Source organism: Rattus norvegicus, chromosome 4 (genome assembly GCF_021556685.1).
Source record: "Rattus norvegicus strain SHRSP/BbbUtx chromosome 4, alternate assembly SHRSP_T2T, whole genome shotgun sequence".
In the NCBI taxonomy this organism is placed as follows: domain Eukaryota; kingdom Metazoa; phylum Chordata; class Mammalia; order Rodentia; family Muridae; genus Rattus; species Rattus norvegicus.
Window position 1 is genome coordinate 20,234,944 of NC_141537.1, and position 24,848 is coordinate 20,259,791.

Sequence of the window (24,848 nt, forward strand, 5' to 3'; positions counted from 1 at the left end):
ATGCTGAAGAGGAGGTTTCCGCACAGATGTCATATAAACCCATGGTTATCCTGGACACGTCTGAAGGGGAATAAGCATCACTGGTAGTCAGGTTAAACAACAAGCACAAACCAAGAGTATACTAGTCACATTTAATGTGGGGCAGACCAGTGGACTGAAAATGTAGTCAGTACAAACAGACTTCATCATGTCTATGCATAGTTAGGAAGGGAAAAGCTAATCAATTCAGACAGTGAGCACCAGGATTCTCCATGGCCACACTACACCACTCTGGGCTAAATTCCTTCCTGTCTCACAGTCCGAAAGGAGAACAAGTGTTCTCCATTTATAGAAAAAGCATATGAGCAAAAACACCTGGTACTTTTGTCCTCAGGAAGATATTTTTGGCCCATCCATTCAGGCTGGCCCTATAAAATTTCAAAGGCCACATATATGACAGAACATTATACAACTACAGACAAAGCTTCATAGTAGCCCTAGTTTGTCGAGATAGCTCTCTTACAGTGTGGGGATCTCCGTAAATGTTCTCCTGTGAAAGAACAGACCAACTTCAGCCAAGAAAATCTTCATTGGTCAGCTATGTCACTTTCCCAGGTAAAACAAATACCCTTCACAAAAGTTTGTGTTGGTGTTAATTACAATTTGCCCACAGCCACCCTGGCAACTATCCAACGTCCTGAAAGCACAAAGGATTGTATGCAGTACACGCAGGACAGAATAGATTGAGCCATTTCTGCTGCAAACCCAGTGGGGAAGAACAGACACCAGCACCCTTTAGCTAATGCCCTGTTTCACTGTGAAATTTCCCTTCAGGAAATTCACAGTCTCCAGGAACAGGCAATGAACTTTGACCCCTGTAAACTTGACTGGATGTTATTTGACTGCATTCCCTGCTTCACCAAGCAGCTTGATGAAAAAAAAAAAATAAATGAAGAGTTGGGATAACAACAGGATATTTACTAAAAGGAATTAATAACTAAAAGACACTGATCTAACAAGGAACATGTCTTCATTGGGATTTCTATTGCTGTGGTTAAACTCCACGACCAAAAAGAAAAAGGTGGGGAGAAAAGGGCTTATTCAGCAGACATTTCCATATTATAGTGTATCATTGAAGGAAGCCAGGACAGGAATGCAAACAGGGCAGGAACCTGATGGCAGAAGCTTATGCAGAAGCCACGGAGGGATGCTGCTTACTGGCTTGCTCACCATGGCTTGCTCAGTCTGTTTTCTTAAGAGTCCAGGACCACCAGCCCAGGGCTGGCACCACTCACAATGGTCTGGGCCCTCCCTATAGATGATTAATTAAGAAAATGCCTCACAGCTGCATCTTATGGCATTTTCTCCACTGAGGTTCCCTCCTTTCACATAACTCTGCTTGTGTCAGGATGGCATAAGACTAGCCAGGACAGAACACAAACACACTATCAGAGCTCTGGATCAGAATCAGACACCTACAAGATTGTCTGGATTAGAATCAGATGTCTACAAGATTACATCTCACAAGCTCGTTTATGATGAAAGTCTGGTGGGCAAGGAAATCCTTAAGACCCGTATCCCAAACAGGGGCAATTTTGTCAGCTAGGGAGGTATCTGACAATGTCTGGAGACATGTTTGATGGCCCTGATTTAAGCAGAGTTACTGCTGGCGCTGCCAGAGTAGAGACCATGGTTACCACGGAACACTTTTCCATGAATGAAGGCAGCGCCTTTGGTCAAAGAACTGTCTGACCCACACAGGATCAGCACAGGTCAGGTTGAGAAACTCTGCCACAGGTTGAGTAAAGACGAATGCTTTTGTGCGTAAATCCCACAAAGTGGTACTATCTCTCATAGGGGCATGCCAGTAGGCCTTAGTTCCTTCTAATCCAATTTCTCTGGTATGACTTTCAAGCTTTTTAGAATTATAACTGCCAGCTGTCACCAAACATTACGGAATTATTATGGAATATAACTAAAAGCATATGAACTAAGATAAAATAGCCTAGTATTCAACACGTTATGAATGTAAGAGAGACCAAGATTGGTCAGAAATGTGAGTGGCAACGCTTCTTCGTATCTTCCTGCTATCTACAAAATGGAGAATTCCCAAACCCTCGTGATTTCCACTCTTTCCCCATTAAAAACTTATAATATATATTTCATTTGTATGACAAAAACGCACTGCCTTTACAAGACAAAACATTCTCCACTTGCAACCTACCCACCATGAAGGTCATTTACTGCCACTCTCATTGTCAGGCAAAAGTATTCAGAAACTCAGCTGGGTACGAGGTGGAAATTCAACTCTATACCTTAAGAATGACCCATTACCATTCCTTGCAAACATAATTTCTGACAGTGCTTGAACATTCTTTATCTCATTATTTACAAAGAACAACAAGACTTTTGTGGAGCACTTGCCTTTGAGGAACTGTAGTATGCTTTATTTGGAGCAAATTTTTGACCTTTATTCCAAAGGAATACAAAATGGGAACCTCGTAGCAAGTAAAGCAAGGGGTAGTAGTTTTCACCTAATGTGGGCAGTTATCATTCAGTTACTAAAATGTGTCACTCATCCATGCTTCTAGCTTTCTTCAAGTGCAGTTCCATTGAAACATCTGAGTCCTTCCTTCCCCAGTGGTCTGTCCCTCTTAATCTAGGAAGCTGGCATTCCGCTATGATATTGTGAGATTCTCCTCCATAATTCTCCTCCTCTTCCCTTCATGATTATAAAATAACACACATCCAGAAGTATTCTTTCCCTGGCTAGGCTCAGCATTTTATCAGATCACTTCACTATGTGTCAAAGGCATCTACCTACAATTTCCCTTTAAGTAGAGTCTGGAGTCCTCCAGAGACAGTTAAAAAAGATAAAACCCCAAGAAATCACTCTTTGAAAGCGTGGTCCATGAGTGGATGCCAAGAGATGGGTGAGCCTGCTTTCCAAGCCTCACCTCCTAGAAGTTCCTCTAGCGATGAGGCTTGGCAGCTGCACTCACATGCCAGAACCAACATACAGAAAGAAAGCCTTAAGACATGGCTTATGGGAGCTGGAGAGATGGCTCAATGGTCAAGGGCACTGGCTGATCAGCCTGAGGTCCTGAGTTTAATTCCCAGAAACCACATGGTGGTTCACAGCCATCTGTAATGGGATCTGATGCTCGCTTCTGTCATGTAGGCGTACATGAAAACAGAGCATAAACATAGATAAATCACCTTTAAAAGTTAGCTGTATGTAATTAGTCTATACAGAAGAAGCGTGTGCTAATAAGCTCCCATTGAAGGGGTATCTCTACTTTCCAATGGTTTCTAAAAGAAGACTTACTCCAGATTGTCGTGGAGTCTGAAATTATAAGAACATAAAAATAGGGACCTGACCAAATACAGAAGCTCTTGTAGGCACCTGCTGCCCTAGAAAAGAAGTAAATATTGTAGAAAAGTGAGCAAAAGAAGATGAACACAAAGACCTTGCAGCACAGTGGGAAGAATGCTTTTTGCAGTAAGGAAATATGATGTTCATACATCCCCAAGGTTGCTTCCATGAGTATATGGATAGTTCAGAGTTAACTGGGTTCAGTTCACATATGTATATGTATTGTGCATGTGTACATGAGTGTGTGTGTGTGTGTGTGTGTGTGTGTGTGTGTGTGTGTGTGTGTGTGTGTGTGTTTTAAGCCAAGGTCTGATTGAAAATAAGAGTAGTGAGGTAGCTAGTGAGGTAAAATAACCTTCAGACTTGAACTTTAACAGAAGTATAATGCCCATAGATATTCATTAATCATATGTTCCTTTCCATGTGCTCCATGTAAGAGCAAGGTCTAAGGTTAGGCCCGGCTCCCAGATGAGGGATGGGGCCACCCACCCATCTCAAAAATATTGACCCAGAATTGCTCCTGTCTAAAGGAAATATAGGGACAAAGAGTGGAGCAGAGACAGAAGGAAAGGCCATCCAGAGACTGCCTCACCTAGGGATCCATCCCATCTGCAGACACCAAACCCAGACACCATTGCTGATGCCAAGAAGTGCATGCTGACAGGAGCCTGATATAGCTGTCTCCTGAAAGGCTCTGCCAGAGCCTGACCAATACAGAGGTGGAGGCTTGCAACCAACCATCGGACTGAGCACAGAGACCCCAATGGAGGAGTTAGGGGAAGGACTGTAGGAACTGAAGAGGTTTGCAACCCCATAGGAAGAACAACAATATCAACTAACCAGACCCCTCAAAGATCCCAAGGACTAAGCTACCAACCAAAGAGTACACAGAGAGGGGCCCATGGCTTCAGCTACATATGAAGCAGAGGATGGCCTTATCTGGCATCAGTGGGAGGGGAAGCCCTTGGTCCTGCAAACTCTCCATGCCTCAGCGTAGGGGAACGCTAGGGTGATGAGGCAGGAGTGGGTGAGTGAGTGGAATACCACCCTCATAGAAGCAGGGGGGAGAGGGAATAGGATAGGGGTTCAAAGGGGGAGAACATTTGAATGTAGATAAATAAAATAACCAATAAATAAAATAAAGTCATTAACCACGTGGGGAAGAAAAGAGCCAGGTATAATCAAGTCCTAAACCAATTTGGTCAGAAGACAACACTCAAAGTTTGCATTTGAGGCCTATAAGACAATTACATGTGGTATAAAATACTCACCCAACACTCACATGTAAAGGTCTTTTTGGCAATGTATTTAAGTGATAGATACATGATGTAGCAACAACGACATTTTACTATGATAAAAAATAAAATATGACCTACAATGTTTGCTGACGTGGACACTTTCTGTTGACAAGCTTTTAGATTTTTCCTAGCCTCCTCGTCTCTACAATATTCTAATGTATACATTCCCTTTCTCAGAGGTTTTCAGCCCATATAGAAACAGTTATGGTTTAAACGGATTTATCAATAGAATGGGAGTCTTTCCTCAAATCACTTAGATGAGAACAGCTCCTCTGGAAAGTTTAGCGAAAGGCCAACTGGCGCTGTGAATATCTGTGTATTTCTTGGTCCAACAACCTAAGACGCAACATATTTCTGGGGGAAAAAAAAAGTGTGTAAATTCAACTAGGTTTAGGCGATCCATTAAAGACAGCAGAAGAGTGCCTCAAGAGAGTGCAAAAAGCACCTATTGCTAAAGTTCTAGAAAACTTGTTGATCTTAACAGTTTAAAAAGCTCAGTAAAAGTCTTCGATGAAGTTTCTCTGAACTACATATTGGCAGATGTAATTTAGAAAAGGCATCATGGAAAGATAGTCTTTAAAAAGCAGATATTCATGTACAACTCTATATAAAAGCTCCTTATGTAAAATCCTACACACAATGTAAAAATGTCCTCAGCAATGAGCTGTCAGAAGAATTGTTAGTAGAAGAAACAATTTGAACAGAATACATTTTTGTCAAGAAATGTTTTTGTAGACATTTCAATCCTGATATACACAGATGCCTTGGGAAGAAAAAGGCACTCACAAGGTAGGAATGTCAACAGTTGTCAGTGTACATCCGAGTCGAGGATAAATGAAGTAGTCCATTAGTAGATAACTTTTGTTTTGTTTTGTCTTTTCTTGTTCTGTTTGAGGCAGGGTCTCACTCTGTAGCCCTGGCTGGCCCGGAACTCACTGAGTAGAGCAATCTGGCTTTTAATTCAGAGATTTGCCTGCCTCTGCCTCCAAGTGCTAGATTATAAGTGCTGGATTAAAGCTTAGCCACCGTGGACAACCTTTGTAAAAACAATTTATTTGATTCTGGCATGTTTCAACACAATGAATGTTTCTATTCTGGGACACATTCTGGGATCTGAGCTCAGTGGAGACTTTTTGTGTTAACTGCAGCCCCACAGACCAAACAGGAAATTCAACCTGCCCAGACATGTTGCAAGACACTCTTCATCTTGGTTCTGAGACATTAAACCAATTTATGGATAGAATTTTGTGTCCGGCTGTTAAAATATAGACTAGTAAGCACGGGACCCGTTAGCTACTTTCGTATTAGCTGACTTGCTGAAGTGGTCATCTTTCCTCACTGAGGGATCTAAATAACTGCTCTGCTGACAGAAAATATTTGTACTCACAGCATACAATAAATATTCTAAGGAGAATACACTTAAAGCTAAATGTGTTTATAAGTAACGTGAAATTCTGCTTAAGAATTCACATGTAAAAAATATGATGAGAGGCTTGAAACCAAGTGACTATGGTTACCTCAGGCAAAAAGCCACAGGCACAGTGAGAGGCACATGCTTGTGAAGCTGGCACTCGGAGGGCTGGAGCACGTAGGTGGGGAGTTCAAGGCGAACCTGAGCATCTTAGCCAAATGACTTCCTTGGCCAGATTCTCTCTCCAAATAAAAAAGGCAACACTGGGCAGCTGGCTCAGCAGCTGAGCGCTTGTAGCTCTTAAGGAAAAGTCAGTTCGGTTCCCAGCAGACACATGACAGCTAAAAGCTATCTAAAATTACAGTTCCAGGAGAGCCAACACTACTTCTGGACCTCTAAGGCATGGAAGGCACAGGGAACACAAACACGCACGAAGACAAAGCTTCCACACAAGCTAAAAAGAATAAACAAGAAGGGCTGGGTACAGGTAGAACAGCTGGCTAACACACACACACACACACACGTGATCCTGTGGAAGGAAGGGAGAAAAGGAAACAAGAGAAAGAAGGCATGGCTATCCGACAGCTAAACAGGAGATTACACTCAAGGAAAAGCCAAACTGAAAGCAGCAACCTCATTATAATAAATACTCGAGATGATGACATCTGATCTGTTCTGGCTATGCAGTGATGAAGATGTACTGATCCGGGAACACTTCCTTCAGTTTATAAGGAAAGAGAGTTTAGACACTGGTACAATCCCTCCAAAAGTCAAGTCATGGTTACTGAATGATTTGTTTGTTTGTTTGTTTGTTTTTAAAAATACATGTTCTGTTTTGTATATCTGTTTGAAATTTCTAGTTAGGCTCTGCATGGTGGCTTACACCTTTAACTCCATTACTCAGGCAAAGACAGGAGGATATCTGTCACTTCAAGGTAATCCCAGTCTAGATAGTGAGGTCTAGTACAGTCAGGAATATCTGCTGCAACTCTTTTTCAAGATAGATAGGTAGGTAGGTAGGTAGGTAGGTAGGTAGGTAGGTAGATAGATAGATAATAGATATGTAGGTAGATGGGTGGGTGGGTGGTTGGGTGGATAGATGGATGGATAGGTAGGTAGGTAGATAGGTAGGTAGGTAGATAGATAATAGGTAGGTAGGTAGATAGATAGATAATAGGTAGATAGATAGATAGATAATAAATAGGTAGATAGGTAGATCAATCGATAGATAGATAGATAGATAGATACATAGATACATAGATAGATACATAGATAGATAATAGGTAGGTGAGTTGATAGATAGATGATAGACAGACAGACAGACAGACAGACAGATAGGGAATGGGGAAAGCAGAGGAAATGAGTCCCTATGTGAAGCACGCAGAAGCCTTCTTTTTTTTTTTTTTTGAGTAAAATGCCATTTTATCTTTATTGTTTTTCTTTAAAAAAAAAGTCTAAGTAGTTTTCATTCACGTATTCCCATTCACTGTGGAGGAGACCCATTAATATGTTATAAGTGAGGCATTAGGAATATTCCACAGGATACATACAATAAGTAGATGCTAATTACTATTTTAGAGTCTGGCCCCGCTTATCCGGGCATCAGAATTCTTAGCATTTAGGAAAGTTCCTCTTAGACACCTGCACTTGGAAATATCTTAACCTTTCACATTTCCCTAGAGTTTTCATTTTACTGACAACGATTTTTCCAAGAGGGCTTAAGCCACAGGCCAGACAATCCTGTGCTGTAGAAGGGGTAATGTCCGGCTAAATCATTATAGCAGCAATCCTAATGAGGGCTAAGTGAGTTGCTAGGATGTACCGTCCTATAAGAAGATCTGAACCGACGAGACAAGACAGAGGAGTGTCAGGACCTCTGATCCTTCAGGGTGCACCTGACCACTGTGAACACCTGTGGTAACAAGTGAACAGATGGTCCCATTTTCTAGGTTTGGGGAGGTTGGTATTCCTGATCTTTGTCTAAAAATAAAAGCTGTGGTGTCAGAATTTCACTTTCACTGCTCATAGAGTTCAGTAACCCATTTTTCTTGGGGCGGTGGGAAATTTGATTACAAGCAGGGGTCACTCCCAACATCAACTATAAAGTAATAAGTAGGGAGTCTTTACGAATAACTAAGCTGTCAATCCATTTTGCTCATGAGTTAATTTAAAGGAATAATCATGGTTGGCTGGGCATAAGGCATTCTTCTGATCGTCCCTAGAAGGACCAGACCTTTTTCTAAAATAACTGGTTTTCTTGTTAGTTTTTAAAAAATACAAACATTCAGAAGGTTGTAAGAGGAGAAAATAACAGAGGTCAAGTTATGGAGAGCAAAGAACGGGAATTGTGTGACTCTCTGGGTAGGTGGAGAGTTCAAAGTGAACCTAGGGAACTTAGCCAGATTATTTCCCTAGTCAGATTATTTGTCAAAATGAAAAATAAAAAGGGCAAGGCTGGGCTGGTGGCTCTGCTTGTAGCTCTTATGGAAAAATCAGTTCAGTTCCCAGCATACACATGACAGCTAAAAACTGTCCAAATCTACAGTTCCAGGGAATCCAACATTTCTTCTGGCCTTCTAAGGCACTGAAGGCACATGGAAGCCAGGGAGGAACGCAGACAAACCTTGGAGGTTGGAGGACACGAGCAATCCCAAGTTAAGAGGAACTTAAAGGCAGGCATCCTTCCTCTACACCATGTCACCTGACTCCAGGAAACTTTCCCATTTCTAAACAAATTATACCGCATTGATGCTTTGTACATGCGTAAGCCAACGCTTCTGTCCTGGGGAAATTGCAGTTTAGACAGTTGGAGGGTAAACTCCTTCATAGTATCAAGCTAACAAATATAGCTGTATAGCTGAATTTTGAACCCATCTATGTAACCAATCGGACAGATTACGACAAAAATTAGTCTCGAATCTGCAAAAGTATCCATGTTCCAGGTTTAAGCATACCTACATAACTGGCATTGATACACACAACATTTCAGTTTTGAAGTATATTTATGTCATTAACCTAACACTGAAAAGTTTTTAAAAAAAAATCAGGTTTGAGGCTTCGCATTTAAGACTTCCATATACCTTGAACGAAATTGTATAAATAGTGCGAAGTCAGGGTCATATTTCGTTTTCTTCATATAGATGTTCAGTTTTTTAAGGCTCGATTCCTGAACATATTTGGCTCCCTACAAAACCATCAAGTGTGTAAGGAACTCGTTTCTCTATGCCTCTGCATGGAATACTCTACAGGAGAAGGGGAGAAAACAAGTCTCTTAAACCCTATGCTCTGTGGCTTTGACAGGGAAACCTAGTTAGACATAGCACAATCCCACACCTTCTTTGTGAGTTTTTAGGACTCTAAGTGAGTACTAGGAAGTCAGCACAAGGTAGAGGAAGTCTCGGCTGTCACTCAGAGGGTCCACAGCCTGTGAGGTTTGCAAGCTTTGCAGACATCTCTTTTGACTCTTCTGAAAGGAAAATCTGTGGAGACCAGGCAACCATTGCAGCTGGTTCGCCATGCATTCTAGTGACAGACACCTCGTCTGCCCACTAAATCCGTGTCAGGAAGCTTAAAAACTGTGAGCAGATCTCAGGAAATGGGGGTGGGGGGGAGCTAGCGGGTATGCTGCAATTTTATGACTTAATCCAGTTCTTATGCCCTTCCAGGGAAGATTTAGACTCTTCCAGTGTTTCGAATGGAAGAGATAACTCAGGGAAAATAGTATTTAGTAATCTCCAAAGAGGCCTCCCTCCAGTAACAGAAAAACACTGCAGGAAGAGCCTGTAGGCCACGCCCCTACATTAGGATGACGGAAGATTAGCTAAGGTTCAATTCTTGCTCATCAGTCCGCTGAAATACGTGTATGCAAGCGCTCGATGCATCTCATTCAAGCATTGGAGTTTCCAATGAAAGGCACTGAACATGTCCTCCTTTATAAGGAATATGGATGAAATTCCCAGACTGCAGACCCTGAATCAGAGGAAGTACTTAACCTCGCAGAAACCCTAGCTCTTCCAAGCTCACATTGCCTACCTGGGTCTTTGTCATGTCAGTAGACCAGCATGGCTCTCTTGGTACTCAAATGTCTACCAACTTAACTGTAAATCATGGGTGCAAACGCTTCACTCCAGAGTCACTGTGTAGTCTGAGTGATGTGAAAGGAAAGGCTCATTCACAGGGCTCAGGGCAGGTAACAAATGAAAAAACCATGACCAGCAACCATACAGGACACCCGTACATATCTTGATACCTCGGATATTTCTAATAAAATTTCTGGTCCTTAGTCTGCCTGCTAGAAAGCATTCTTAGGTTTTTGTTCTCTCTTCTAAATGTTTACTCAATAACTATATATCAGAGAATTAACATTCAAATGCTATATAAATTTCACTCGTGGAAGTGTACATGTAATGTTTATACAGGCAATGCATACACACATGTGTAAGTAGATAAGTATGGACACTTCAATTAGGGGAGCAAAGTAAACACAAGGAAAAGATAAACTAAGCCCTAAGCTGCCCATTTAAGCCAGACTTTAAAATCCCTCTGTGAAATGTAAAATTAGAGTCCAGGGGTCAATCTATATCTACAAAACAAACAAACAAACAAACAAACAAACAAAAACAACAAAAAGAGCAGGACATAATCAGAGGATTTCAAGCCTAAGATGGCCCCTGCTGTCAGTCATTTCCAGCCAAGGACTCAGCTGGCTTTGAGATATCACATAGACAGGCTGTGTCACATTTGATAATTTAAAGAATGAATGATCTCATCTAATTATCATGCATGGTTTACTCTGTGATGAGTTACCATTCCCCCATGTTTATTTATTACCATTGAGAATTACTACACATTTTAAACAATTACCAGTAGACCTTTATAGCTATGTACTAATCTCCTGGGAACCAAGCTACACAGATACACACACACACACACACACACACACACACACACACACACACACACACACAATACAATTTAGACTCATGAAAATTTATTCCGATTCCTCCAGCTATTTTAAGAGGAAAATCAGGTACTCAGAGAAAGAAACACACATGCACAATGTTGAATTAACAGCAGTCTGCCCACCCTTTGTTGTCCCCCTGTGGCTACCCAGGGCCCATTTGTAACACTTTTACAGATGCAAATTTAAGTCAATTCTAACATGATGTCATGGCAAAGGAGGTTTGTATTTTTAAAGTGACAAACATCATAAGAATTTGACACATCCCTTTCTGTGGCAAATGTCAAAATGACTGCCACAAAAAAAAAAAAAAAAAAAAAAAGGCAGGTTCTGTGGCACTTGCAAACTTGCTGCTTCTAGGTCACTGGCAAGGAATGAATGCATGGCTTAATGTAAAACATCTCTTTGATATTGAACCAGGGCAAAATTTACAGCAGAAATTCTGAGTGTTCCATTCCCAGGTAGTGTGGTAACTGTGAAAGACTGGAAAAAGGACTGGGTGGAATTTCCTGAATGGAAGTAACCATCGGATGAGTTGATGTCAACAAAGACCTTTTGGAGTGTCCTTCTGGCCGAACTTTGTGGACGTCCTTGCTGATGACAGAAGCATCATTCTGTTTGCAGGATTGTCTAGAACTGTTTCTATGAACATCGTGACCGGCCTGCTTTCTTACGTTTCAAAGATGCCGCACTGGAGCTAAAGTTTCACATCTTCGAATAAAAATATAAAGAGGTTATCAGTGGCAAAATGGCAACTTTTAAAAAAACAGATTCACTCTTCTGAGGCTCTCTGCTCATACGACAGGTGGCAGCTGCGATGTCACAAGGACACACCCCACAGGTTCTATGTCTGTGCTTTCTTCCTGGTCTGTTTCAGGACCTCATTTCTACCCATAGTAACCTAGGGATACAGCACCTCCTCTTCCCTATACCCACTGTGCAAGGCATTTTTACCTCTGTCTCCTTTGTACGATTCTAGAGACAGTTTTGAGGCTCTTGAAAGTTGTTGTTTCCATTCCTTTGTTTCTCTTTGAGCCATAATTATTTATTCATGGTCTCTTAAAGACAGAAAAAGCAAGCAAAGGGCAAATAGTAAACTCTGACCATTAAAAAGTACTCAGAGGTTCCACCAGGCACACTCAGTTGATCTCCGTGATGGTGCCATGAATGCAAGAACATTGTATTTGTTCTTCAAACAGAAGCTGAGACTTAGTTCTTTTCTCCTTTACACTGACTGTTTATCTCTCAGTTTTTGATGCTGCGAGAGTCAGTCGGAAAATGGACGCTCACACATCAAGGTACCTGTGATCAGCCACAGAGGGACAGGTCAAGGTGAAACTCCAGAATCAATCTGCCCAGTATTCAATTTGAGCTCAGAAAAAAAATTCAAAGCAGTAACTCATTCCTGAACCAGACGAAATGGTGAGACTTACCTTAAAGAACTGTTCTGAAGGTGGGATGGATCTGAAAACATGGAAACTATGAGTGATGTCATAGTGCCAGGAATTGAGAAAGAGCTCAGACATCGTAAGTAGTAATCCCAAGGCCATTGGGAGATGCCTCCAAGAGGGCTGACCAAGGATATGCCTGGCTAAAATATGTTATCTGTCGGTGTATATCCATCAGTAGTGCTCATAGACACAGACTATACAGAATGTAAACTACTACCTCAGATAAGGCTGGAAGTGATGGCATAGAGTTACAATCCAAGGGCTCTGGGGGGTGAAACAAGAGAATGATGAGTTCAAGACCAACTTGAACTACATGGTGACACCTTGTCTCAAATAGGCAGACAGACAGACAGGCAGGCAGACAGACAGACAAAGAGAGAAGTGAAAAAGGCAAGGAGAAAAACAAAAACAAGTGAGTAGCTCAAACCGTGACTACCCATGGGAAAGAAATTTTAAAAAGAGGGAGGGAAAAAAAGTAAAATCACAAAAGGGACATAATAGCCCTTAAGTCTTTCCACCTCTTGCCACAAACCACAAGGGTGGTTTTTCCAAACTGTAATGGGCCCAATGTGATCAAGATTAATGCCGGGAACTGTTGGCAGCTTCAATCCTAACCATTCATTCATTCAACTTGGAAGTCAGGGAACTGCTATAAGGCAGCTGCCAGTAATTCCAAAACCTTTGGGAGACCTGAGATGCCACCAAGAGAGTTGATCAAGGACATGCCTGGCTGGAATATTTTATCTGTAGGTGGTTTGTTAGTTTATCAAATTTATCACCTTGGGTTTTTGGTTTTTTTTTTTTTATAAGTATATCAATGTAAACTACTGGATCTTGAACATGAGGAGGAGAAGGAGGATTATAAACAATAGAACAAGGGAGTAAACAACCAGCATTTGCCTAAAAATATTATAAACAAAAATGTTGCATTGCTAAGAAATAGGATTCTGTGTCTGTTCAACGATGTTCATCCTGAAATCACAAGCATGTCTTAGTCCTGTTCTATTGCTGTGACCACAACAACTCTTATATAAAGAAAGCATTTCATCCATTGGGGCTTGCTTACAGTTTCAAATATGCAAGTCAGTATCATCCTGGTGAAGAGCCTACCAGCAGGCAAAAGGCTGAGAGCTACATCCTGATCCACAGGCAGGAGGAAGAGGGAGACACTGGGCCTGGCTTGGATTTTTGAAAGCTCAAAGCTCACCCACCCACCCACCCCCACCCTCCCACCCCACCTCCCAGGACATACCTCCTCCAACAAGGCCACACCCTACAACAAGGCCACACCCTACAACAAGGCCACACCCTACAACAAGGCCACACCCTACAACAAGGCCAAACCTCCTAACCCTTCTAATCCTTTTAAATAATGGTGACTAAGCATTCAAATATATGAGCATATGGTGGCCATCCTTACTCAAACCACTACAGAAGCACAAACGCTTCTTAGATTTAATGACATTGCTGAAAATCACAGTCAAATAGATGATCTCTCCCAGGAAAGAAGTTCAGGAAACGCAACAAAGTCAAATGTTTCTGTATGCAAAGGGAATAAACTAGGAAGCTGGAATCCTGTCACTACCAAGAACAACAAGTGCTTTAGGCTAAGTACCTCAGAGTCTGAATGTTAGGGACATGAGTGCACGATGTGGCAAATCCTGTCGTTTCTACCCTTCAGAATGGAAGGAGTGGTTTGGAGCACACTCCTAAAAAACATCTCCGATAAGTTAAGTTTGTCTCTTCCCTGTGTTTCAATGATCTGCTTGAATTCTAAAGGCTCATTCAAGTTTCAAAAGTTACTTTATGAGACATTCTTTTCCATCTTGATTCCTTCATCAGCTGTCTCTGTCGGAACACTCATCCGTCAATCATGGCCTCTCTAATGGGTTTCCTCCTTTTGTCATTGGGCCTGTTTCCTCCAGTAATACTCGTTTCCTTTTCTATATAACTGTCCTCGGCACATGCAGCCTTTTCTGAAAATTGCTTCTACCACCAATGGTAACAGCCACTCGTCCTCCATAAGGAAGCACCTGTTAATGAGAAGGAACCAGGCATGAAGAAAGAAGAAGGAGAAGGAGGAGGAACAGGAGGAGCAGGAGGAGGAGGAGGAGCAGGAGGAGGAGGAGGAAGAAGAGGAGGAGGAGGAGGAAGAAGAGGAGGAGGAGGAGGAAGAGGAGGAGGAGGAGGAGGAGGAGGAGGAGGAGGAGGAGGAGGAGGAGAAGAAGAAGAAGAAGAAGAAGAAGAAGAAGAAGAAGAAGAAGAAGAAGAAGAAGAAGAAGAAGAAGAAGAAGAAGAAGAGAAGCTCAGTCAATCAGAGTCTGTCCCTTTACCAAATCCCATCTCCTGCTCACAACTGACTGAGACATAAACAGCTATCAGATTCCTTTTGGCTTATCAAGCCATTTTTCCATTCCCACTAGGTGATACATTTTAGTAAGAGTCTAGACTTCCTTTGAGAGAGTCAAGCGAGCATGACCTTTTACAATCATGAAATACCAGGAATACTAGGAAGCAGGGAAGAATAAGAAGAATAAGGAGACAGAACAGAGAAGCCATGCTGACATGCGGTGATGTTAATGGTAGTTTTCCCTGTCCCCTATCTGTTAGCATTTCTTTGACTTCAGCTTACATGACTGAATCAGATCATTCTACCACTATCTGAAAACATTTCCCATTTTTTTGGCTTAAGACCGTCCTATGACTTATTTCCTATAAAATCTTACTCCAAATGACCTCATATAATGCCTAGTCTTGAGACAACAAATTCCAAATCCTCCATATCCACCCTTCTTATTCTGAATTTATTCTAGGTTTCTCATTTCCCCCACATTCCCAAATTCCTAGAAAGAGCACTCTGTACTTCTGTCTCCATATTCCAACTTCCCTTCTGCTTTCAAAGTGCAGGAACGATGTTCTGTCACCAGCACTACTGAACTATTCATTTATATCACAAACTAGCTGACATCCCTAATGAGACCCCACTGCTTTGCCTCTCTGCAAATGAAACAGTGCAGCAAACCTCTCCTGAAAATTTCCATTATGGGTACCAAATATTCTTAACTAAATAAACAAATGAACCTTTCACCGGGTTTTAAACAAGCTGTCCTGAAACAGCTTCCAACCACTACAGGGAGAGTGCTAAGGACCAATAGATACCCGGCAAAACGGGACAACTCAGCATCATACAGTCAAGATGTCTATCAGCTCACGGTCAACACTTGCCAAGTAATCATTCCTCCCCAGGGGAATGAAGTTTAATGAAACATGATCTACCTGCTAAAAACCTTAGCTTCCTCTTTTTTCTGATCTCCTGACTCCTATCACCACCAAGGCCTGAAATTTTACCTCTATAGTACACCCTCTGCCTGCTTCCTTTTCTTGTAGGCACTATTGTTGACCTCAAACATCTCTTGTCAAATGATGTTGTGTTAATCTACTAGCTTTTCTCCCCAAGTCTATCACAAATGTGGTCCCTCTTTAGTCAATCTGGTGCATACTGTGACTCAAAAATCTATCAACAGGTTTTTTTTCCCCACTTAAAAATTCCAAGAACACAGGATGAAGACCTACAATTTACATAGCTGGGCTATCGTAACTATCCATGGGCCATGTAAACTGTGAGTCTCCTTCTGGTTATGATGCAATAAATCTACAAGCCAGACCAACAGCGACCACAGCGGCATCTTTTCTTGCCTTGCCATGCCTAAAACCCAGCAGACCCCGTTTCATTAGATCTTGTTTTTTCAATATGGATTCTTCCTTTGCCTCAGTCATGCTTTCACGCACCCCACTATCTCCAGCTTAAGTTGGCACCATGATTGCCATTCACTGGGACACCCGGCCTCCATTTGTGCTCCTGGGATGCACCTCAGTAAAGTACATGATCAGCACTGAATAATAATTGCATTGATTGCTGGTTCAAATTATATTTGAGTTTAAAACATTTGAAGCAGAAGACATTAAAGGAGAAAGCATAAATCAAAACTATTTCTAAAAATGAAGTAGACTATTTACTTATTGGCCCAAATAATCTTGAGTGCACTCCTAGAAGGCTGACCATCCACAGGTTATTTCATTTCTTTTAATCTCGGGGAAGAAATTTTGTTAGAGAGCTTTGAGTTTGATAATTAACTCTTAAAGCTTTTAATGAAATATCATGCTAGTATTTCTTACTCAAGGAACCAGTTCCCTAGAGGTTCATAAAAACACACGAGTTTCTAAGTGTTTTTATGTTATTGAGATCTAAACATTTTTAACGTCTGTATTCCTCATGCTGAATTTCTGTATCTGAATATTAGGTCCCTAAAAACTGAATCTCAAGCTTAGTGAATGGCATTTCAAGTCTAAGAAAGATCGCATTTGCAATGAGCCAGGGATGATAATACAGCAAAAATAACTAGCCGCTACTTTGTAGCGTCTGTAGTTTTTTAACTCCTAAATCTGAGGGCTCTTTTCTCTGCCCCACTTTCAACACCACTCCTCAAGGTACTTTCATCACAAGGCCTGTTGATCACCGTCTAAAAACAAGGGATTTTTCCCAGTGTGGCTGACCTCATTTATTTTATTGAGCTATCCCTCTTTTAACTCTCAGGATAAGGAGTTATTGTCCAGCCATCCCTTCTATGGCCAGCCAGTAAGCACCTTAGAAAAGGACAATTTTCTTAGCTCTTTCCCATGTGTTTCTGTAATTATCCCCACACTGTGTGGCAAATGTCAAAAGGAACAATTGTCTAGACTGTCTGATATTTTTGATAGAAGTGTCAATTATGTGCTACAGATTTATCTGTGTGTCACGATCCCTCACAAATTTCCCTTGGAGGGTAGGAGGGAATCTCAGCAAACATGGAGCAGAGATTCAAGTGAGAAAGACAGGAACGTAAGAGCTGGTTAGGAACAGTCTGGGGAGGGCACAAAATTTTTCTATTTGATTTGATGCATATGCACATAATAAATTACAATTAGTATTCAGTGTGTGCTAACATGCAGAAAGGAAAAGAAATAAATACACAGCATCGAAACAAAATTGCTGGGATCATTTTTCATCATACATTAGGAGAGAACCATAGTAAAATTTTAATTGCCCAGGAAAAAGAACTTAGACAGTGAAATTAGGCTCAAACTGATGTGTTTAAAATGGAAAAGACCATCATTTTCTATGCCATCATTTCTAATTTAAATTGTTCTTGCATCCACGATACTGAATTTTAAATGTATCCTAATTTTTTTAATTCACTGAGCATATGGCTTTAAAAAAAATCAGCAGAAGCATATGTTAAAATAACATTTAGCCTGAAATATTCCACATTCATATTCAAAGAGAATTTCTTCAAATAATGATATTTAATAACAATATGTGTTTATATGTGATATATATCATACATATAAATTTCAATAGTTCAGAATCAGGATGATATGCATATGTATATGCATATGTATATGTATAAAGGGTATCAGTCTGTTCAGGCCACAAGGCCAACGATTTTCTTGTTCACAAGATTATTAGAATCTGTGCAAATAAATGCTAAAACTTATGAAAAGAATGGCCACTATCTAGATTGATTGCCTTAATTGCTAACTACATTGGTTCCTATGTGCTAAATCATGGCAAAAGGAAGCTTTTATCATGAAATGCCTAAAGGTTCATATTTTATATAATGTTTTGAACCAGCACAGGACTTCCTCCATTTCTAAATTATCCTAACACCAAATATATATTTAAGTCTTACAAACATAGATGCATACTACACATAAATGAAAAGTAAAATTAACCGCTACATAGAAACCTTTTTAAGAAGTGCTCAAGGTTTTTAGTGCAACAGTTTCATTTTCAAGTTGTTCTTGTATACAATGACACTCTAGTGCTTGGAATGAAATTTAAACCTTGAAGAGGGTAAGAGATTAACAGAAATCTTACAGCATGGACCATATGAATTATTATAGATTGCAAATTTTAAAAAAATCTAGCGAATCATCCAGTATATATGTCTGCATACATATAAGAATGTGAATATACATTCATGCATATGCACTTAGACATACAAAATATTATTTAATAATTAAAGAACACGGTAACCGTACATACTAGACCAGTAATCTAATTATGTACTAAAATCTTCAGATGCTTTAGCAGGAGATAAATGTGGCCTCTCTTACCTTTTCAGTATAAATTGCTTTATCAACTGACATTTTCTTTCAACTCTATAATGAATATGAATTTTCATATCTAGTGCAGGTGAAAGTTAAGGTAAATCATGTACAGGATCCATGGTTGGCTAAAACTGCACAGTGCAAGTGTCCAGGAAAGCAATTGCTCGGAAGGCTGAGAAAGTTACAGGCAGTCCATGAAAAAGACTGGGCTGCCACCCTTATAGGCACAGCAGCACGCTGTGTACTCTGCACACTTTAAGGAAATACAGACAGAAAACAGCACAACAGTTCGTTCTCCTCAGTAAGCAGCTTATATCCTCTGATGTACTACCTCAGACAGCTATTTTAACCTATTTGGTGGAAGACCACTACATTTTAACAGTAGAATGTTACATGTTAGAAGCTAAAACAGATTCTAATTTCTCTAAGGCATTCTACATATGCTTGTGTCAGAACTTTCTAGGTCTATACCTAAAGGACACTAAAGGAGATTTAAAATTGCACAAAAAAAAATTTCATCTCATCCACTTAAATCTCCAGCTTTAAGTTAAAACTTCCCCATAGATAAATACTAGGAGGCAAGGAATTCATATTAGTATTGAAATCAATAGAAAAAGAGAAATGGGTACGTAATATGGAGAACATGAGTTAAATAACAGAAAGTTGTGAGCACAAAGATTTAGTATTTCCAACATTCTATATAGCTTGTTATGAATTTATGCTCCCAAATTAGATAATGAATTTAAAAACAATGTTTTAATTGCTTGCATCTTAACGGAAAAGACAGAAGCACATTCTATTGTTATATTTCAGTATCAGAGAAACAATACAAAGATGTACACTTAGGTTTCTCTGAAGCAAAAGAGTGATGAGATTTTTTTTAACCTGTTTTGAAACTGAACTACCTGCTCTACATTCTAATTTTCTGTGTTTTTACTAAAGTAAAATCAATAAGATTCACTGGAAGAGAGGGAAAAAAAAACCTATCCTGGTTCACATCCATTTTTACCCCCTAAGCTTATATTGCTGCATGTATTTTTCTAAAGTGATTTTTGGATTTTTAGTTCAGCTTTTCTAATGCTGGCTGAAATGCCAAGGCAAATAGCGACTTTTACACCTGCATAAGAGAATAACAAACTAAATGCCCTGCTACTCACACAGAAAACCACAACTAGTGTTTCCTCTTCTAATCATACACCTGTGGCATAAGCACTGGCCTTACGCTGTCAGGGCTGGGGAGAACAGTTAGAAATTGAGAAAAGGCTCTTTAACCCTTATTTATTTTAGAATCTATGTAAATTATCTTACTTTGTAGCCTTTAATATGACACATTTCCTCATGCCATGTAGAATATAAAGTTCAAGTGAGCATAACTGCGCTACTCACTCTTAATGCATGGAGTAGCCAAATACCCATTCCAGCAGCATGGCTTCCAGACATAGCAATGTGTCCACACAACAACACAAAAGTATGTATTCTTAAGTATTCAACACTCAAAATCTACTGTTTTTTGCAACCCTTTATTTATTAGAGATAACTGAAGCCCTTAGTTACATATTTAGATCACATAATCAAATCACATATAGTAATTGGCTTTCGTCCAATTGTTGCTCACTGAGTAGCACACTGGTATGGCTGAGATAAAAGTCTAATTTTAACTATCATGCTTTAAGAGTGGATGTTATAGGCAGGCTCTAAAATTAAAGACAGATTTTTAAATTAACATTACTATATTGATCAGCACGCATGTGTTCCTGAATTTTAATAGATATGTTTTAATGTAAGTGCCAAGAAATTATTTCCAGAAAGAAAGCTGCCCTTTTTGAGAATTATATTTTGAAACAGCACTATAATGTATGTCTAGTGTATAATGTGAACATGATGTATTTTCCATTAAAGCATGCACCAATAGGCACTGGATGCTTGCTAGCTTAGCACATCATGTATTTTGTTTCACACCTTACTTTCAAAAGTATACCCAAAAGAAATATCTAGCCTGTAAAAATAAAAACGATATTAAAATCTTTTGTCTGAAAATAAACTCATTGTTTGAATGTTAATCATTGGGATGGATTTACTATTTTGTTGCAGAATATACTGTATTATTAAAATGTCCTTTAAAACAGAGGGCAGGAAATCTAGCATTTAGAGTAATATGTTTCTTTATTATAACAAAACTAAAAACCTTCATGGTAAACATCACTACAGAAAAAAAACCTCTAAATTATAATTACAATTAATGTCCAACTCCAATTAGCAACTAATTAATGTTACAGTATATTAGTGGCATGGTCTTCCTCTTCTGAAGATGGAAACTTCTCATTTTATTTTATTTTATTTTTGCTGGAAAAAAAACTGCCAACAAAACAAATAAGTTCCTAATGATATTCTGAGAAATTTATAAATAGAAGCAAAATAATTGACCTTTAATAATTGCTACAATCTTTGGATTCCGTTCTTATGAACTTGATTTTTTTTCCCAGATGATCTGAGCTTTTATCTTATAAATACTGCACTTAATTTTTTTTCATGCAAGCAAAGCAAATGGCACTGTTTTTTCGAAGAGATTGATGCCACTTTTTTCCCACAGATTTTATTCTGAAACCTAACATCAAGTACAAATGTCAACTACCCTTCCTCCAAAGATAGAATTACTAACTTTACAAATAAGTAATTGCAGAAGCAGGAAGGTTTCCAGAACGTTTTTAATACTATGATAAAGACACTGACTACAAAGCCCATTCTTAGTCCATAAAGCAACACTGCATATAATATGGAAATATTTTCATACTCCCATTGTTTGAAACAACACACATCCTTTCAAAGAAAAGGAATCGTGGCTTCCTAATTCCCATCTTAAATGCCTTCCTGATCTCCTTCATGTCTTTAACACATATCTGACCAGGAAAATTGAGTTACTTAATTTTGGGAAAACATTTATTGCATATGTTCTTATAAGAAGGATTTTTACATTCGGATTTTACTATGACATGCTGAATAATACTGTTTGTCTGGATTTTTTTGTTTGTTTGTGTTTTGTTTTCCTTAATGGAAGGAGGCATCCTTCCCAATTAGTAGCAATATTGGCAAATCAATTTAAAACAGCACTAAAAATGTGCATTCCGAATAAGTCAAGAATGTGGCTTATTAAATGCCACAACTTATTTGACACAAAATGCAAGAGAGGCAACCGAGTTCTTATGTAATAGGCCGAGTCAAAAGCACTAAAATATAAATAAGTGAAAGTGCGGTTTCTTAATAAGACTGGATGATTTTTTGTAGCATCTTAAGGGAATTCTTAGACTTCTCGTGTTTAAAATTAAACAGTTGGAACCTTCTGCCAATTAAACGAAGCTCTACAGATGGCTTTTACCCTTTTGCTTCACGACAAAAAGGATATGCGATCGTTTTTATGGAAGATTATCTAAAGAGAACATTACCGTAAATCCATGCCATAAATATTAGACACCCCCTTTCTCCTGGCTGGAATATGCACTAGATGCTTGCGCTGACACCTAACGTGATGGATGTTCTAGGCCAAATCTTAAGTAATCGCTGTCGGGTTCCAGCTAGCATAGATGTACTTCTAGTGTACCCCCAAAACTCCAGGGTTCAGCTCGCTGCCAACAAAGGACAGCAAGTGATTCCCCGCGGCATAAAAGCCAGGAAGGCTACCTTGGGCTTTGTTTTTGTTATGTAAAATGCATTAAAGTGACTCACCCACTTAAGACTACCTACTCTGAGCAGCTTTAGAGTACCTTCAAGAACCAAAATAAATGCTTTCCCAGAATGCCAGATAAGCTATTCAGCGCATTTAAAAATATGTATATGTGCCACTGACTCTGATTCCTTCTTGCACCCCGAGAGAGCAGAGCGGAGAATGGTAGCATTGCATTCCCTTCCTGCCGTGTGACTATAGCTACCTTTCAACACTCTATTTCTAGAATAGCAACGGTTTCTTTCTCTCTCTTTTTGAAAGTTATTTTAGAAATGTTAAAAATAAGGGAAAATTGCAGGAGACTGGGGAAACAGTCCCACCCTCAAAGAATAGAGGTTCTATTCATTCTAAGAACTGGAACCGCGTGTCTGTCGGCTCTCAGATGTTTCAAATAAAGGGTTGGGTAGGTTGGCTTGGGTGGCTCTTGTACCTGTGAGCGCTGGGGTGGACAGCTCGCTCAGCTGCCGGGAGCGAACTGGCTAAATACCAGGGAAGCTGTCAGGCGCTCCTAGTAATTTGGGATCTAAATGAGTTTGGACAGCAGAGAAATTAGCATCCTAGAGGCCAAGTACAGAAGAAGCGCAAGCTACCCGGGTCTGCCTGAAATTAACTCTGAAATACCTAACGGAAACTCAACTTTTCATCTGGCTGGGTTTGGTGGGAGCTGGGTATGCCTACAAAGTTTTTCCCCCAAGTCCGGCTACAGTCTTCAGCTTGGAGCATTCTCGGAGACCAGGTTGAGACGCCGCCGACGGCTGGCTGACGTTCCCTGGGACGGTGCGGCCCGCCGAGGCTCGGCACGCCGGTTCCGAGCTCACTCCGGCGGCCAGCAGCGCATCACCGGGCGGCCCAGCCTCCGAGGCTCCCAGCCGCGCTCCCCGCCCCCACGGGCAGCCCGCCCGGCATCGAGCGGGGACCCCCGCCTCCAGCCCCACCCCGGGCCCGCCGACTTACGTGACGGGCGAAGGGAAGGGCTCCTCGCTCGAGGGGCCGATCAGCCAAGATTGGAAAAGTGTCAGAGTCAAGGCCAGCAGGCAGCCAGCAGCCATCTTCGCGATCGAAGATCAGTGCCCTCCCTGCCGGCCCGGAGGCGGCGGAGCTGCACGCGGCGAGGGACTGAGCCGGGGCGCCGACGTCTGCCGGAGGGCGCGTGGAGAGAGGCGGGCAGGGCAGGGCACGGGCGGGCCGGCCGGGCGGGGCCGGGCGGACTCTCTAGCGCGTGGCTGCCGCTCCGTGCCACGGCTGCCTCGCCTGCGCCGCCATCAAGGGCGACTGTGGAAACGGAGCTCGGCCAGCCTGCCGGCGCCCGCGCGCTCTGGCTCCCCGCGCTCGCCTCCCTGATTTATCTGCGGTCGCCGAGGAGAGGGCGGGGGCGGGGCGGGGGCGGAGGGGGCGGCGCGGGGACGCGGCGGCTGCGGGGATGGGGGTGGCCGGAGCGGGGATCGGGCTGCCTTCCCCGGGCGGATCTCGGGGAGGCGGCTGTGGGTGGGCAGCGGGAGGGCCGGGCGTCAGAGCCGGGCGGGGACGGCCCGGGCGCAGCCCTCCATACAAGGCAGAGAGGAACTCCCAAAGTCGCCGTCGCCTGCTCCCGCCGCGGGGCGTGCGGAGGCCGAGCGGACCCAGCCCGAAGGTGCTCCCCGAGGGACCACCGGCAGCCTGCGAGCATCCACCGTTCGCGCAGGCTCCAGCCGAGCACTTTGCTCGCCTCCTCCGGGTTATTTTTTGCACAATCTGGCTGGGGCCCCCAAACCCTTCTCCCAGGCGTAGAATCCGCTGCCTGCCTAAGAATCATGAAGTGATTTGACAACACATGTAGGAGGGGTTTGTGGTGCTTTTGAAAGCGCCGCTGTGAACTCAACCAGGTGGCCCTGGTTTTCACGGTGTGCCAGGGGTTAGGGCCTTTGGTAGGGCTCTAATGGTGCCAGCGGCCCTACGCCAACGTACAAGTAGACTTGGTTTACCTGGCGGGGACAGAGCCTCAGAGGCGGGCTGGGAATGGATGAAGAACAGCTGGCAGATGCTGTAAGATGTCTTTCCTACTGTTCCAAAGGAATGAAGACTAGAGGGACCAGTACTCCTTGCAGGGTGGTTAGTGTTGCAACCGGGCTTTGGTAACATTTTAGCAAGCCACCTTCCAACTGGTTGAAAAATTCCCTGTCCTGACCACTGGACTGCTTTGTGAACAAGGTTGTAGCCTGATGAATTCACTCTGTCAGCGTGAACACAGAACCGAGGCTAACCTCAGAAACAGGTGGCCCTCTGCAAACTACATCTGAAATATGGAGGAAGGGCTGGTTTTACCTCCACCCTGGGGAGAAGCAGGGCGAGGGAGGGTCTTCTGGAAAGAGCAAAACAAAACAAAACAATCTTTTCCTGCCTGGCTCAGGCCACCTTGGAGGAAAGACTTAGTGGGCCGCTGTGAGAAAGACTTCATGGAACAGCCCGAATTCTTAAGCTGCTTGCAGAAGGATATGAAAACACTTTGACGCGAAATCAGAGAATACA

At 41.7% G+C, this 24,848-nt stretch overlaps 1 protein-coding gene across 6 annotated transcripts in view; it reads right to left on the reverse strand.

The window, feature by feature from the left end:
- Positions 1 to 23,677, reverse strand: part of Cacna2d1 (calcium voltage-gated channel auxiliary subunit alpha2delta 1) — a 430,807-nt gene extending 407,130 nt beyond the window's left edge. For 3 of the 6 annotated variants that reach the window (XM_087656129.1, XM_087656128.1, XM_087656127.1), the window contains exon 1: positions 23,298 to 23,660. In XM_087656129.1, coding sequence (XP_087512255.1) covers positions 23,298 to 23,392 — 95 coding nt within the window. In that variant the 5' untranslated portion in view covers positions 23,393 to 23,660. 6 annotated transcript variants of the gene reach the window in all.
- Between the last annotated feature and the right edge of the window lie 1,171 nt (positions 23,678 to 24,848).